The 15,431-nt window shown below is 43.7% G+C and overlaps 1 protein-coding gene across 1 annotated transcript; it reads left to right on the top strand.

The window, feature by feature from the left end:
- Positions 1-6,244: 6,244 nt before the first annotated feature.
- On the top strand, positions 6,245-12,937 carry LOC117826422 (actin-related protein 2/3 complex subunit 5-like). The gene is made up of 4 exons (XM_034702458.1): positions 6,245-6,463; positions 9,112-9,188; positions 10,474-10,646; positions 12,340-12,937. Exons 1-4 carry the CDS (start codon positions 6,324-6,326, stop codon positions 12,400-12,402), a joined length of 453 nt encoding a protein of 150 aa, XP_034558349.1. The 5' UTR covers positions 6,245-6,323; the 3' UTR covers positions 12,403-12,937.
- Positions 12,938-15,431: the final 2,494 nt, after the last annotated feature.

Here is a 15,431-nt window from a genome sequence, read left to right on the forward strand (position 1 = left end):
CATATAGGTAGGGTCATTTTCTGCAGACCAGCTGAATGAAGACACATTAAATCACTTTGAGGGACAGTGGGGGTCGCGAGTCTTTGGGACCTATATTTTGGGGGTTGCGGGCTGAAAAGTTTGGGAACCACTATCTTAATGTATCTCTGGTTTTGTAAATAAATTGTAAATTTACTTATTTAGTTTTGTACATACTTTTCTTTAGATATGCCCATTAACTTGTTTTAATTGCTAATTATTTTTAATAATTACTATTTTATATGCTCTTGTTTACGCGATACTGTGTCTACTTTGCTGCTGTAACAATTTAAATGTCCCCGTTGTGGGACGAATAAAGGAATCTCTTATCTCTTCTGGTTACATGATCTCACATTTATAAATGTAAACCTTCAATTCAAGCTCCGGAGAACCACCTTACCGTAGTGGAGGGGACTTGTGTCCCTGTAAACCTGAGAGCTGTGTTACTGGGGTCTTTAAGAGTATCTTGCCCAGAAGAGGGAGCCAGAGCTACACCCTGGAGTCATAGCCAGGCGTGGAGCCTCCTACCAACTGCTACAGTGGATATCAAAAGTCTCCACCCCCCTGTTAAAGTGTCAGGTTTTGTGATGTAAAAAAATGAGACCAAGATAAATCATGTCAGAACTTTTTCCACCTTTAATGTGACCTATAACATGAACAATTCAAATTAAAACAAAAAATTTAAATCTTTTAGGGGGAAGAATAAAAAATACAAACTAAAATAATGTGGTTTCATAAGTGTACACACCCTTTAACTAATAACTGTTTGAAGCACCTTTTGATTTTATTACAGCACTCTGTTTTTATTGTAGCAGTCTATTAGCATGGCACATCTTGAAGTGGTGATATTTGCCCATTCTTCTTTACAAAAAAACTCCAAATCCATCAGATAGTGAGGACATCTCCTGTGCACAGCCCTCTTCAGACCACCCCACAGATATTCAACTGGATTCAGGTCTGGACTCTGGCTGGACCATTCCAAAACTTGAATCTTCTTCTGGTGAAGCCATGCTGTTGTTGATTTGGATGTATGCTTTGGTTTGTTGTCATGTTGAAAGGTGAAGTTCCTCTTCATCTTCATCTTTCTAATGGAGGTCTGGAGGTTTTGTGTTAAACTGACTGGTGTTTGTAACTGTTCATACTTCCCTCCACCTTGACTAAGGCCCTGGTTCCAGCTGAAGAAAAACAGGCCCAAAGCATGATGCTGCCCCCACCATGCCTCTCTGTGGGTCTGGTGTTCTTTATGTGATGTGCAGTGTTGTTTTTATGATAAACATACCTTTTGGAATTATGGACAAAAAGTTCCACCTTGGTTTCATCAGACCATAAAACATTTGATGCTTTTAGGAGATGTAAGGATATATCGCAAGACGGTAAAAAATCAATACAAATCAAGGTGGATTAAAATTCAACTAAATTTTTATCTGGATATTACACTGCTCAAAAAATAAAGGGAACACTTAAACAACCCATCCTAGATCTTGATTAATGAAATATTCCAGTTGAAAATCTTTATTCATTACAAAGTGGAATGTGTTGAGAACCAAATAACATAAAAATGATCGATGGAAATCAAATCATTAACCCATGGAGGACTGGATTCAGAATCATACTCAAAATCAAAGTGGAAAATCAGATCACAGGCTGATCCAAATTCTGTGGGAATTCCTCAAGACAATTCAAAATGAGGCTCAGTAGTGTGTGTGGCCTCCACGTTGTCATGATCCTCATCATGGCAGTCCTCCCCTCTCCCTCTTTGTGTGTGTGTTTTGTCATTTCCCTGTCTGTTACTCCTCCTCCTGTGTCTCTTCCCCTTGTTTGTTTCTTGTGGGTGAATGTGGTTTTCAATCAACAGGCTGCACCAGGTGAAGCCCATTCACTAATCAACCCTCTACTATAAAGCCTCTGGATGTCCTCCTACTTATCTCCAGATCGTACTTCAGTTTCAGTGAGATTGCTGTGCATGCTTCCTGCTCTCATGCTGATCGCTTCCCTGTCTGCTGCTGAACCTGCCTGCCTGAGTTCTGCTTTTGGGTCCAGTCCTGGTTACAATCCATAACACACGTGCCTGTATGCACTCCCTACAATGTCTGGGCACGCTCCTGATGAGAAGATGGATGTTCTCCTGAGGGATCTCCTCCTAGACCTGGATCGGGGCATCAATGAACTCCTGGACAGTCTGTGGTGCAACGTGGCATTGGTGGATAGAACGAGACATGGATAGATCTCACCCCGGTACTTAATGGCAGTCAGGGTACCTCTGGCTAGCACATGGAGGTCTGTGCGGCCATCCAAGGATATGCCTCCCCAAAACATCACTGACCCACTGCCAAACCGGTCATGCTGGAGGATGTTGCAGGCAGCAGAACGTTCTCCACAGCGTCTCCAGACTCTGTCACGTCTGTCACATGTGCTCAGTGTGAACCTGCTCTCATCCGTGAAGAGTACAGGGCGCCAATGGCGAATCTGCCAATCCTGGTTTTCTTTGGCAAATGCCAATCAGCATGCACGGTGTTGGGCTGTGAGCACAGACCCCACTTGTGGACGTCTGGCCCTCATACCACCCTCATGGAGTCTGTTTCTCACAGTTTGAGCAGAAACATGCACATTAGTGGCCTGCTGGAGGTCCTTTTGTAAGTCTCTGGCAGTGCTCCTCCTGTTCCTCCTTGCACAAACGAGCAGATAGCGGTCCTCCTCCGGCCCCCTCCATGTCTCCTGGTGTACTGGCCTGTCTCCTGGTATCTCCTCCATGCTCTTGACACTGTGCTGGGAGACACAGCAAACCTTCTTGCCACAGCGCGCATTGATGTGCCACCCTGGATGAGCTGCACTACCTGAGCAACTTCTGTGGGTTGCAGACACCGCCGCATGCTACCTCTAGTGGTGAGGGCACTGGTAAAATACAAAAGTGACCAAAAATCAGGCAGAAAGGATGAGGACAGTGAAATGGTCTGTGGCCTCCACCTGCAGAACCATTCCTTTATAGGGGTTGTCTTGCTAATTGGCTCTCATTTCCACCTGTTGTCTGTTTCATTTGCACAACAGCAGGTGAAGTTGATTCACAATCAGTGTTGCTTCTTAACTGGACAGGTTGATATTACAGAAGTGGGATTGATTTGGAGTTACATTGTCATTTTTAAGTGTTCCCTTTTATTTTTTTGAGCAGTGTATTTTTAAACAGTAGAAGGCGCTATCTGCATTATGCTCCACTTGTTCAACATCATGAAGTCTCTTGCTGCTCTCTCGTCACTCTCTGAGTGGAGGTGTTTGAAGTTTAAAGCATGTTTCAGAATCAGCTGACTGAAGGTGTAGCTCACAGCGGAGACGCTCAGCTGGGGGCTGCAGCTGAGTGACAAGTCTCCACAAGAGCTTTTTTTCTCCGCCGCCGACTGATTCTGACTCGGTTGCTCCCGGCTGAAACCTTACCGCGTTTAAATGCTTATTTTTCTCAAAAGAACCAGTAGACAGAAAACTGGACACTGTGAGTCCAAACTCTGATCCTGTTCAGTTGTCCTGCTGCAGTAAATCCACATGTTGTAGTCTGAGTCTTCACTCTATGACCATGCATCCACAGTAGGGATGTACATTTTAAGTATTTTCTGTGATCGATTTTTGGAAATGTTAACGATCAATTATCGATTAATTGATTAAAAAAAAACATTATTCTTACGTCAAAAACAATGTCAAATAGGTTGTTTTCCCCCTAAATTTAATTTTTTTACAGCAACAAAATGCAAATAACTGACGGGATTGAATACGGGCACACGTTTGACACGCAGATTATCAACAATCAGGCTCATTAAAATATTCTCTGTGGGCATAGTCTTATAAAGTGAAGGCTCATAATACTAACAGAAAAGTACTTCAGACTCACAGTGTCCAGTTTCTGTCTACTCGTTCTTATTGAGAAAAATAAACATGTGTATTCAATCAGGTGTCAGCCAGGAGCGCAACCGGGTCATAATCAGTCCCGCTGGAGAAAAGCTCAGACGGCTCTGATGTTGCTGGTCTGTAAACGTAGCATACCAGAATTTCCCACCAGTCTGTTGCCTTCGTATCCAAAGGTTAAAATATCCTGTTTAAAGCTGTCAACCTTTGTGTCCGAGTCATTGTTGGCAGCAGGTTTGTATTGATCCTCTTACAAAAGCGCACGTGGAGACCTGACGCACAGTTGCAGCCGCCAGCTGAGCATCTTCGCTGTGCGCAACACCTTTAACAGCTGATTCACATCCAAACATGCTTTAAACTTCAAACACCTCCCTGATAGCTGAGTGTAATATGAGATCATTGATGTTTGTTCCACGTGACGGAAAATTGATAACAAAAATGTGTTTCAAGTAATTTCTTAACAATCAATAATCCATAATCGATTCATTGTGGTCATCCCTAATCCACAGAGATTATTTAGAAGCCTGCTCCTCACGTTGATATTCAGCGTGTTAACATGTTGAACATCTCAATATGATCTGTAGTTGTTTAATACTGTCAGTAATAAACACTGTGTCGTGAAGGAACATTTGATTTAGGGGAAAAAACACATTTGTCATTATTTTTGACATGGCAAACATTCACATTTTTTAATGATTAAATGATAATTGATAACATTTCCACAGATCGATCAGGGAAAATACTGAAATTTACATCCCTAATTTAAAGAGATTGACCTTATTTGTTTTAATGTTTAATACTTTCATTTGGGAATCGTTCACTTTACATTTCTCTATAATTGTTCTGATATTTCCATCAAGTTATTTTGTACGATGATTTTAGATTTTTTACAAGGTGCTGAAAAAAGTGTGCAGTGGTTTTATTTGAGTTCCAACACACCTTCAAAATGAAAAGGATGACTTTGTGTACCAAGAAATATAAGAGAACAATTATATATCCCAACAGTCCATATCTGAGGACTGAAATAAAATAATAGTTATTTAAACTTTGAGTTCAATCCAGTTTTCTTGAAAATCGTTAGAGAATTGTGAGTAAATGGTTTTGTGAACCAAAAATCGGGATTCAAATGAAATCTAAGGTTGAGTGTATCCTTCCATCCCTACCTGTAACCCATCCGTCTGATTTCTTTGTTGCTGCAGCAACTCCTGATTAATGTCATCATAACAATCTGGACGCCTTCGGGGATCTGCTGAGTGTTTTCTGGTCTGAGCTGATTTGAGGAGTGCGGCAGGGATTGTCAGACATCTGATGAAGATTCTCCATTTAAGAACAAAGAGATAGAAATTATTTTTAATGTCATGACGGACAATTTACTAAACACTTTTCAAATAATGAAATCACTTTTTTTCCCATTCTCCCAAATCACGTTTCTTCTGTCAACACTGAGATGTCTCTGCTGGAGTTCACTGATGTGTTTATTTGCCTCCTCCACCAAAACCTCCAACTCCATGACTTCAAACTTCATTTATTGTTTACGGCCACTCTGCTCTCTCAAACTCTCCATGGTGACAGCCGGTAGCACACGTAAAATCCTGAAATAGGGCGGTCCGCACCACTTAGGCACCTGCTATCAATTGCACACACAATCATAGTAGATTACCCGTAACACGCCCAGAAATAACCGTGCAATGTTTTGTTTGCACATGCAATTTAGCACTCATTATTAATATTAATAAATATGATACGCTGATAGAGACTCCCATATTGCCAGACCAGCTCACCTTGAAGACTTGGAATAAAACTTATGTATTTGGTATGCGTAATGGGCACTGTGCCTGCGCTCATGCGGCCTGTGCGCAGTCACATCCAACTTGTAAAATCCAGTGAAGGTATGAGGCGTTGCTCAGCTAGCAGCCGCACGTCTCTTCAACAGTAACACCCCTAAAAAGTGCCAGAGACGTGGCCACGCCGCGAGTGGAATTTCAAATGATCAAAACTTTTGGCCTTGATTTAGCTCCATAAGACCCCAGCTTTAAGGGTGATGGTTATTAGAGATCATTTAGTTATAGGCTCATTATTACATTGTTTTTGTGATGTAGTTATTATCACAAGTGTTATTATTTATTTATATTTTTGTTTTATTTTTATATTTTAATTAAGTCAGTTTTAGGTCCGCTGCCAAGTTCCTGTGGCACACTCCTGTCCGGTAGGTGGCGGTGATGCCCTTTTAAACTGGTTGCCTACCGCCAATCAAAAGAAGAAGAGGAAGGAGGAGGATGAGGAGGAGGAGGAGGAGGAGGAGAAGAGAAGAAGAAGAAGCGGAAGTGAAGAAGTGAGGAAGTGCCCGGGGCTCTGGTCTGTGCTCAGTGTTCGTGTTTTCTGTCTCACGGTTAGATCCTCTGTGTTTCTGCGGGGAAATGTCTAAAAACACGATCTCCGCTCAGTTCAGGAGGGTGGACGTGGATGAATACGATGAGAACAAGTTTGTGGATGAAGACGACGGAGGGGAGAACCAGAGCGGTCCAGACGAGGCGGAGGTGGACTCCCTGCTCAGACAATATCCTTTATTCCTCTTAATATCCTTACACTGGAGTCAGGTTAGTCATTAAGAGAACTCTGCTCAGACAGTATCCTTCTACTAGTATCATGTTAGTCATCACAACGAGCTTCACCGAGTGTTCTCACACACACAAACATGCTCCAGCTGAGCACACCGGACAGTGATCGATCTCAGTCCCAGTTAGCTCTGTATTTGGATAAAGTCAGACTAAAGGTAGATGTAGATGTTTCAGGTGCAGATTCATGAATGATGTTTTTAGTCTCAGACTGGACTCTGGAGGGTATTTCCGTGGTGAGGCTGCTACTTCCGGGTGTCAGGTCTGTAAGGTGTGGTCGCTCCTCTTCAACACATCTGTCACTTTAAAGGTTCAAAGAGCTGGGATTTATGGCTCTTTGAAGGGAACCGGATCTCGAGGAGCCGTTCATTCAAAGAGCCGTTCAAATGACTGGCTCTCTGACTCATTGATATATTGATTGATTTTTTAGAAGTCAACCAGGGGTAACTGTTTTTATCAAGGAAACAATCACTGGTAGCAGTTCTAAGATTTGGATCAGAATAATTCAAACTTACACATCCCACCAATACATATACTCTGTTGGTGGGAATGATTCTGAAACATTGATCATCATTTCATTTGGCATTGTAAACATTCCATAAGATGGTGCCATACCCCCATGCTTCAACAGTGAGGTCACTATTTTGTGGCACTATAAAAACTACACAGGCTACAGATAACAACTTTACTGTAACATGTTCCACACAACATTTTAACAATAGAGAAAACAATCTCAAAGTAATAAATAAGAATTAAAATATATGTATATAAAAATAAATACTACTAGAATAAAAATGAGGACATTATAAAAATGTGAATGCAAAATGAAAGTACCCCACCTGGTGTTTCTACACCTGACAGACAGACTGTGCCACAATCTATCCATCTATGTAGTCCATCAGATATCATTTTGGTTATCAGTTTTACCAAGTATAAAAATCGTCAACATTTCACTCTTTTAAAACTTTTCTTTTTGTAATATCTTAAGTTGAATAATCTAGCCTGCAAAAAAAGTAAAAGGGAACATTCTTAATGTGACCACTATATCTGATTCTCTTGATTCAAATAAAAATGCCATGAACGCAAAATAGGTCTGCACTTTTACGATGGTCCCTGAATGCACCTGCGTTCTGGAGAGACAGTCAGCTCACGGCACTCTTTGATACTCAGGAGTTGATCCAAACTTACTGAATGTGTCTGATGTTTCACCAAACTGGATTAAATCAAGCTGTAGATGCTTTTTACGGTGAAAACATGACAAGTCAAATATTAAACAGACTCCCGGTTGTGTTCATGTCACTAACGCACACCGGGGGTAAAAATCCTCAATGAAGAGGAGACTGGTTCACACAGCACACCTGCTGCAGGTAGAGACCAAGCTAACACTGAGCCCCTCAGATAATAACTCAGCCTGTCACAGGAACGCAGAGCTTTCATTTCTAAAGATTAGACGCACAGCAGGGAAAATATGAACTCTTAATGTCTGACTGTCGGCCACTAAAGTTTACATCAGAGTTTATATTATCAGTGATGCACTTTAACTCGTCATAGTCTCGTTTTGGTCTTGAAAAAACAAATTGTTGATGAACATTTATCGTGTCATTGTGCTGCGATGTGTGTATGTGAGCGCATCGGGGTGGAACTCTGCCATGCGATACAGAGAGCAGATGATCATTCAATGACATCATACAATGCTGTCGTGTCTGTACCTCTGTGTCTAGTACCTGTGTGTGGTCTGTACCTGTGCTGTCTGTACCTGCGAGTCGGTACCTGTGAGTCTGCACCTGTGCGTCTGTACTGTGCGTCTGTACCTCTGTGAGTATGTACCTGTGAGTCTGTAGCTGTGTGTCTGGACCTGTGAGTCTGTAGCTGTGTGTCTGTACCTGTGAGTCTGTAGCTGTGTGTCTGTACCTGTGAGTCTGTAGCTGTGAGTCTGTAGCTGTGATCTGTACCTCTGTGAGTCTGGACCTGTAAGTCGGTACCTGTAAGTCCTGTACCTGGTGTGTCTGTACATCTGTGGTGTCTGTACCTGTGGCTGTAACGATGATCGTACCTCTGTCCTGTCTGTACCGCTGTGAGTCTGCACCTGTGAGTCTGTACCTGTGAGTCTGTACCTGTGAGTCTGTACCTGTGAGTCTGCAGAAGTGAGTCTGTACCTGTGAGTCTGTACCTGTGAGTCTGTACCTGTGAGTCTGTACCTGTGAGTCTGTACCTGTGGGTCTGTACCTGTGAGTCTGTACCTGTGAGTCTGTAGCTATGAGTCTGTACCTGTGAGTCTGCACCTGTGAGTCTGTACCTGTGAGTCTATACCTGTGAGTCTGTACCTGTTCTGTACCTGTGAGTCTGTAGCTATGAGTCTGTACCTGTGAGTCTGCACCTGTGAGTCTGCACCTGTGAGTCTGTACCTGTGAGTCTGTAGCTGTGAGTCTGTACCTGTGAGTCTGCACCTGTGAGTCTGCACCTGTGAGTCTGCACCTGTGAGTCTGTACCTGTGAGTCTGTAGCTATGAGTCTGTACCTGTGAGTCTGTACCTGTGAGTCTGTACCTGTGTGTACTGTGAAACTGTTCTTTCCTTGACTCCTGTTTTCACGGGGAACATGAACGCAGCTCTCCTGGCGGTGCTGAAGAACCCTCCCATCACACCAAGAACCAGAACACCAAGGTACTGTGTTGTTCCGTCATACTCTTCATGCTGCACCCTCTCTTGACCTGCGTGTCACCTGGAGCTCCTCCTAGTTGCAGCCGTTGTCTGCACAGCATGTTCTTGGAGTTTCTGAGCACATTCAGAGTCTGATAGTTGAAGTACGGCGTCTCTTGTGGGTAAAAATACAGAACAGGAAGTAGCCGAGGAAGGACTCGCAGAGAACAGAAAGACACAAACCAGTAAATACACAGTAAGAGCTATAACAGGGGCAGAGGAAGTCCCCACAATACAGATTGAGAGAGTCCTGACTGACCACTAACCAGGTCTACCAAACAGCAGATTTTGTCATCTAATGTGGAGGTCTCACAGCATAGTTCCCCTCCTGCCACCTGAGCCTGTTTTTAGTGTCTTTTTTTAATGGAGAGAAATCAATCAATCTTTATTTATAAGCGTCAAATCACAACAAACGTTATCTCAAGACTCTTTTACAAACAGAGCAGGTCTAGACCACTCTATGTCAAATTATGAACAGAGACCCAACACCAAGACAGGATAAGACTCAGTCTGACCCCACCTTAATCCACTATGAGCATTGCACCTCACAGTATTTAGCTAGTTACAGCAGAGAGGACAAACTTCCTTTAACAGGCAGAAACCTCGAGCAGACCAGACTCATGTTAGACAGACTCTGCCTCGACCGAGTTGGGTCTGGAAAGAGGGATAGAGGAGAATAAGAGAGAGAGGGAGCGGTGATAGTGATGAGATGAGTAGTAATAGCTGTTGCCAGCAAGTCCGTATCAGCAGAGGAACCTACGAGACAAGGGAGCTCAAGGACTCCAGAAAGGTCTATGGTTAGCAACTTTAATGGGACAGGGAGAGTTAAAGTAAGAGATGAGGGGGATGGGGGGAAGGGGTTGAGATAGGATTCCAGTGTGCCAGTTCCCCCGGCAGTCTAAGCCTATAGCAGCATAACTAAGAGCTGGTCAAAGCTCTAACTATAAGCTTTGTCAAAAAGGAAAGTTTGAAGCCTACTCTTAAAAGTGGAGAGGGTGTCTGCCTCCCGGACCCTGACTGGTAGATGATTCCAAAGGAGAGGGGCATGATAACTGAAGGTTCTACCTCCCATACTACTTTTAGAGACTTTAGGTAGGACCAGCCTGCATGTTGGGAGTGTGGTGAAAAGATATTCTGGAGTCATTACACTGTGTGTGTGTTTGTGTTTGTGTATGTGTGTATGTGTGTTGTGTGTCTGTGTCTGTGTGTGTCTGTGTCTGTGTGTGTCTGTGTGTCGGCGTGTGTCTGTAGGAGCGGCGGAGCAGCTGGTGCTGCGGGTGCTGAGCAGTTTTAAGAGCAGTGACATCGAGAAGGCTGTGGGCTCTCTGGACAGAGCTGGAGTGGACCTGCTGATGAAATACATCTACAGAGGCTTCGAGAAGCCGTCCGACAACAGCAGCGCCGTGCTGCTGCAGTGGCACGAAAAGGTACGACACCATGAAACGACACAAAGAGAGGAGGAGGCCGTCTGTTTACGGGAGGGGGCGTCTTTAAAAATGAGACTGGCTGTTGAGATCATCATCACACTGCCCAGGGTCTCTGCAGCTGAACTTATCAAAGCATGAACACATGGAACCAGATTATTACTCTGTTTTTATAAAATCTAAACTTCAAAGTTCACAGAAAAAGCAGATGAGTTTGCATGGTGTTTGTAGGAGGCAGCCTGAGCTCTGACAGCATCACAGTGCTCCAGATAACTAGAGGTATTTAGTTTGAGAGACCGCAGGAACTTTACACCTGAACTACGTGCATTTGGACCGGTGGACCCAGGGTCTTAATTTAGTAAATGGGTAGATCATCTTCCCCCCTAAAAAGCCCCTGATATGGGGGTAGTACTTTTCAAAGGTCCCGGGACTTTCAGGGGGCGTGGCCTGCAATGCTGAACATGTCTGATTGGTAGATTAACTTCAGTGTTTTTATTCCTCCCTCCGTCCACAATAACATCACACACATCTGTGATTCACTTGATTTCTCTTTCTTTCATTAGTTTTTATTTGTTCTATCTTTTTGTATGTGTGTGTACTTTTCAAAAGAAGAGCTGTGATTCTCTTGATTTAGCAGCTTGTAACAGTAGTCTTCTCTCAGCCCACCGTGAATGCGTCTCTCCCGGTGTTCCGGTTTTAAAAGTGACCCTGTAAACTGGAGACCTTCAGCTGAACGTGTCAGTGTTTGTGGAGTTTACACAGCTGTTGAAACACAGAGGGAGTTCCTGGGAATGCAAACTAGTTTAGTTTTTATTAAGATTTCAAAATATCCTCATCAGATATTTAATGATGGTCTAAAGACGTTTATGAGGGATGCATCCGGCTGAGAGTCTCCAGTTAACAGGGTCGCTGTTTAAACCAAAACACCGGTCGATCTCTGCCACGGCTTTTTGAGTTCAAAAGGATTTTAAAGCCGTGTTGAAACGTCTTTGCTACTCGCGCTTATCTCCTCTCACGTGTTGATTCAGTGAATCCATCTGTGATGAAATATAGCACCATCTAAAACAGACCAGCTGAGTCTCTTCATGCTAACAGGCTAACTGTTGTGTTGCTCAGAGCCCGCTAAGCCCGCAGTCAAAACGCAGACAACAATGGGGGCACAGGAACCCTTCAGTTCCGGGTGAAGTAGTTCTGGGGCTAAAAGACCCGGGAAACAAACACAGACCGGTCCCACGGTGTACAGTCGGGTTTATACTTCTGCGTTGACTTTATGCCAAAGCTACACTAAAGGTTCATGTCGCCTGCACAGACAGCCGGATGTGCACGTGTAAAAACACAGCTCCTGATTGAATTGATGCAAACTGTACCCCTGTGATGGTTCTGCTGGGTCGCATCGTTCTTTACCGTACCTCACATCTCCTCTGACGCCTCCTCTCTCGTCTTCTTTGCAATTACTGCAGCATGATCAACCCTCCAGCTCCAACTTAACATAGTATGCTCGGATGATGCGCTCGGAGTCAGCAGAGAAAGTAGTGGGACCGTGGACACTGATGCAGTACGTAGAGTCCTCGTTAGGTCAGCACAGACGCAGACAGCAGGCTTCATGAGGACTATTTGGTGGACCTGTTACGAGAAGGGCAGGACTTGTCCTTCATTCTTCTGATCACTAATGGCTGCTTTATACTTCTGTCCTCAGGCTCTGGCTGTAGGAGGAGTGGGATCTATAGTCCGAGTCCTGACTGCCAGGAAGACCGTGTGATGGTCCCTCTGGTACCAGATGTTGGTCTGACCGACACTCGATCATCGGAGCTGAGCGCAGAGACAAGCCTCTTCTTCTGTTTTTATTTTTATACTGAAGTCCTTCCTCAGTCCTCTGGTCTCACTCTGAGCAGGGGGACTCAGAGGGGCTGGCGGTCTGTCGGGGGGTGCTGGCACCTCGCACTGTCTGTCAGCCACGCAGGGAGGACACATTCACGCTTCACCTGAACTCTCTCTCTAAAGCTGCTCTGTGCTCTGATGCCTCCGCTGGCTCCTATAACACCTCCTCTTCCTCTTCTTCCTCCTCGTCCTCCTCTGAAGCCTCTCTGTCCTCCAGGTTCAGTAAATGGAACAGCTTGCTTTCAGATGGAGGATGCTTTCCTGTGTTGTCTCAGTGCATGCTGGGATACCTCTCCTTTCTTTACTGTGAGACCATCTTTGTTTATCGTCTGTTTGTTTTCTACTCACGTCATGATTCTGTTGTTTGGGGCCTGTTTTTTATATCTGAAAAATAAAGTGCTATACCTGAAAATGGACGCATGACTCTCCTGTTTTTTGTTTCTGTAAGAAGATAAGCTTCATCTGTTTACATACAGTAAATATACAAGTCTACACCCCCCTGTTAAAATGTGAAAAAAACTAGACCAAGATAAAACAGACTTTTTCCACCTTTAGTGTGACCTATAACATGAACAATTCAACTAAACACAATTAAAATCTGTACGGGGGAAGAATAAAAACTAAATAACTAAAACAATGTGGTTTCAGAAGAGTACACACCCTCTTATACCTGGGGATGTGTCTGTGTTCAGAATTAACCAATCACATTCAAACTCACGACATAGTCCTCAGTATACACCTGTCATCATTTAAAGGATCAGGCTGCCCCAATAAGTCTCTAAAGACTCTTCAGCTGGTCCAAAGTGCTGCAGCTTGAGTACTGACTAGAACCAGGAAGAGAGAGCACATCTCTCCAGTGTTAGCTTCTCTACACTGACTCCTCATAAAATCTAGACTAGAATTTAAAATCCTTCTTTTAACCTACAAAGCCCTTAATGATCAGACACCTTCATATCTTAAAGAGCTCATAGTGCCCTATTACCCCTCTAGAACTCTACGCTCCCAACATGCAGGCCTGCTGGTCCTACCTAAAGTCTCTAAAAGTAGTATGGAGGTAGAACCTTCAGTTATCAGGCCCCTCTCCTTTGGAATCATCTACCAGTCAGGTTCCGGGAGGCAGACACCCTCTCTACTTTTAAGAGTAGGCTTCAAACTTTCCTTTTTGATAAAGCTTATAGTTAGAGCTGGATCAGGCTTGGACCAGCTCTTAGTTATGCTGCTATAGGCTTAGACTGCCGGTGGAACTGGCACACTGAGATCCTATCTCACCCCCTTCCCCCCAACCCCTCATCACTTACTTTAACTCTACCTGTCCCATTAAAGTTACTAACCATAGACCTTTCTGGAGTCCCTGAGCTCCCTTGTCTCGTAGGTTCCTCTGAGCTGCCGTATACGTCCTCCTGCTGTGGACGATCCAGACTCCAGCTGATACAGACGTGCTGGACTCCAGCAGCAACACTACTACGACTCGTCTCATCACTATCACCGCTCCCTCTCTCTCTTGTTCTCCTCTATCCCTCTTTCCAGACCCAACTGTCGAGGCATCTGTCTAACATGAGTCTGGTCCTGCTCGAGGTTTCTGCCTGTTAAAGGAAGTTTGTCCTCTCCACTGTAACTAGCTAAATACTGCGAGGTGCAATGCTCATGGTGGATTAAGGTGGGGTCAGACTGAGTCTTACCCTGTCTTGGTGTTGGGTCTCTGTTCATAATTTGACATAGAGCGATCTAGACCTGCTCTGTTTGTAAAAGAGTCTTGAGATAACATTTGTTGTGATTTGGTGTTGTACAAATAAAGATTGATTGATCCCTCCAAAACTGATGAAAAGAAAAAACTGGTCAGGGATGCTTCCAAGAGGTCTACAGCAACATTAAAGAGCTGCAGGGATTTCTGACTAGTACTGTCTGTGTACTACATGTGACAACATCTCTCCTATTCTTCATATGTTTCTGCTATTGGTAGGTGGCAAGAGGGAAGACTTTTCTTATGAAGAAAAACATCCAAGCCCGGCAACATGTTTCAAAAACACACATGAAGTCTCCCAAAAGCATCAAATGTTTTCTGGTCTGATGAAACCAAGGTTGAACTTTGTGGCCATAATTCCAAAAGGTATGTTTGTCATAAAAACAACACTGCACATCACATAAAGAACACCAGACCCACAGAGAAGCATGGTGGGGGCAGCATCATGCTTTGGGCCTGTTTTTCTTCAGGTGGAACCAGGGCCTTAGTCAAGGTGGAGGGAAGTATGAACAGTTACAAACCCAGTCAGTTTAACACAAAACCTCCAGACCTCCGTTAGAAATGAAGATGAAGAGGAACTTCACCTTTCAACACGACAACAAACCAAAGCATACATCCAAATCAACAAAAGCATGGCTTCACCAGAAGAAGATTCAAGTTTTGGAATGGCCCAGCCAGAGTCCAGACCTGAATCCAGTTGAATATCTGTGGGGTGGTCTGAAGAGGGCTGTGCACAGGAGATATCCTCACTATCTGATGGATTTGGAAGTTTTTTGTAAAGAAGAAAATATCACCACGTCAAGATGTGCCATGATAATAGACTCTACAATAAAAACAGAGTGCTGTGATAAAATCAAAAGGTGCTTCAAACAGTTATTAGTTAAAGGGTGTGTACACTTATGAAACCACATTATTTTAGTTATTTAGTTTTTATTCTTCCCCCTAAAAGAGTTTTTTTTCAGTTGAATTGTTCATGTTATAGGTCACATTAAAGGTGGAAAAAGTTCTGACATGATTTATCTTGGTCTCATTTTTTTACATCACAAACCTGACATTTTAACAGTGGGTGGAGACTTTTGATATCTACTGTAGCAGTGAGTCATGGCATTGGGAGTTGCAGCATCAGAATGAGTCCACTCAGTTTCTTTTGTTTGTTTCTGACAGACTAT

This window comes from Notolabrus celidotus, chromosome 15 (genome assembly GCF_009762535.1).
Source record: "Notolabrus celidotus isolate fNotCel1 chromosome 15, fNotCel1.pri, whole genome shotgun sequence".
In the NCBI taxonomy this organism is placed as follows: Eukaryota; Metazoa; Chordata; class Actinopteri; order Labriformes; family Labridae; genus Notolabrus; species Notolabrus celidotus.

Coding starts and splice junctions, on each gene's coding strand:
- LOC117826422 (XM_034702458.1), top strand. CDS start 6,324: ATGTCTAAAAACACGATCTCCGCTCAGTTCAGGAGGGTGGACGTGGAT. Junction 9,189..10,473: donor AACCAGAACACCAAGGTACT/GTGTTGTTCCGT, acceptor TGTCTGTAGGAG/CGGCGGAGCAGCTGGTGCTG. Junction 10,647..12,339: donor TGCTGCAGTGGCACGAAAAG/GTACGACACCAT, acceptor TTCTGTCCTCAG/GCTCTGGCTGTAGGAGGAGT.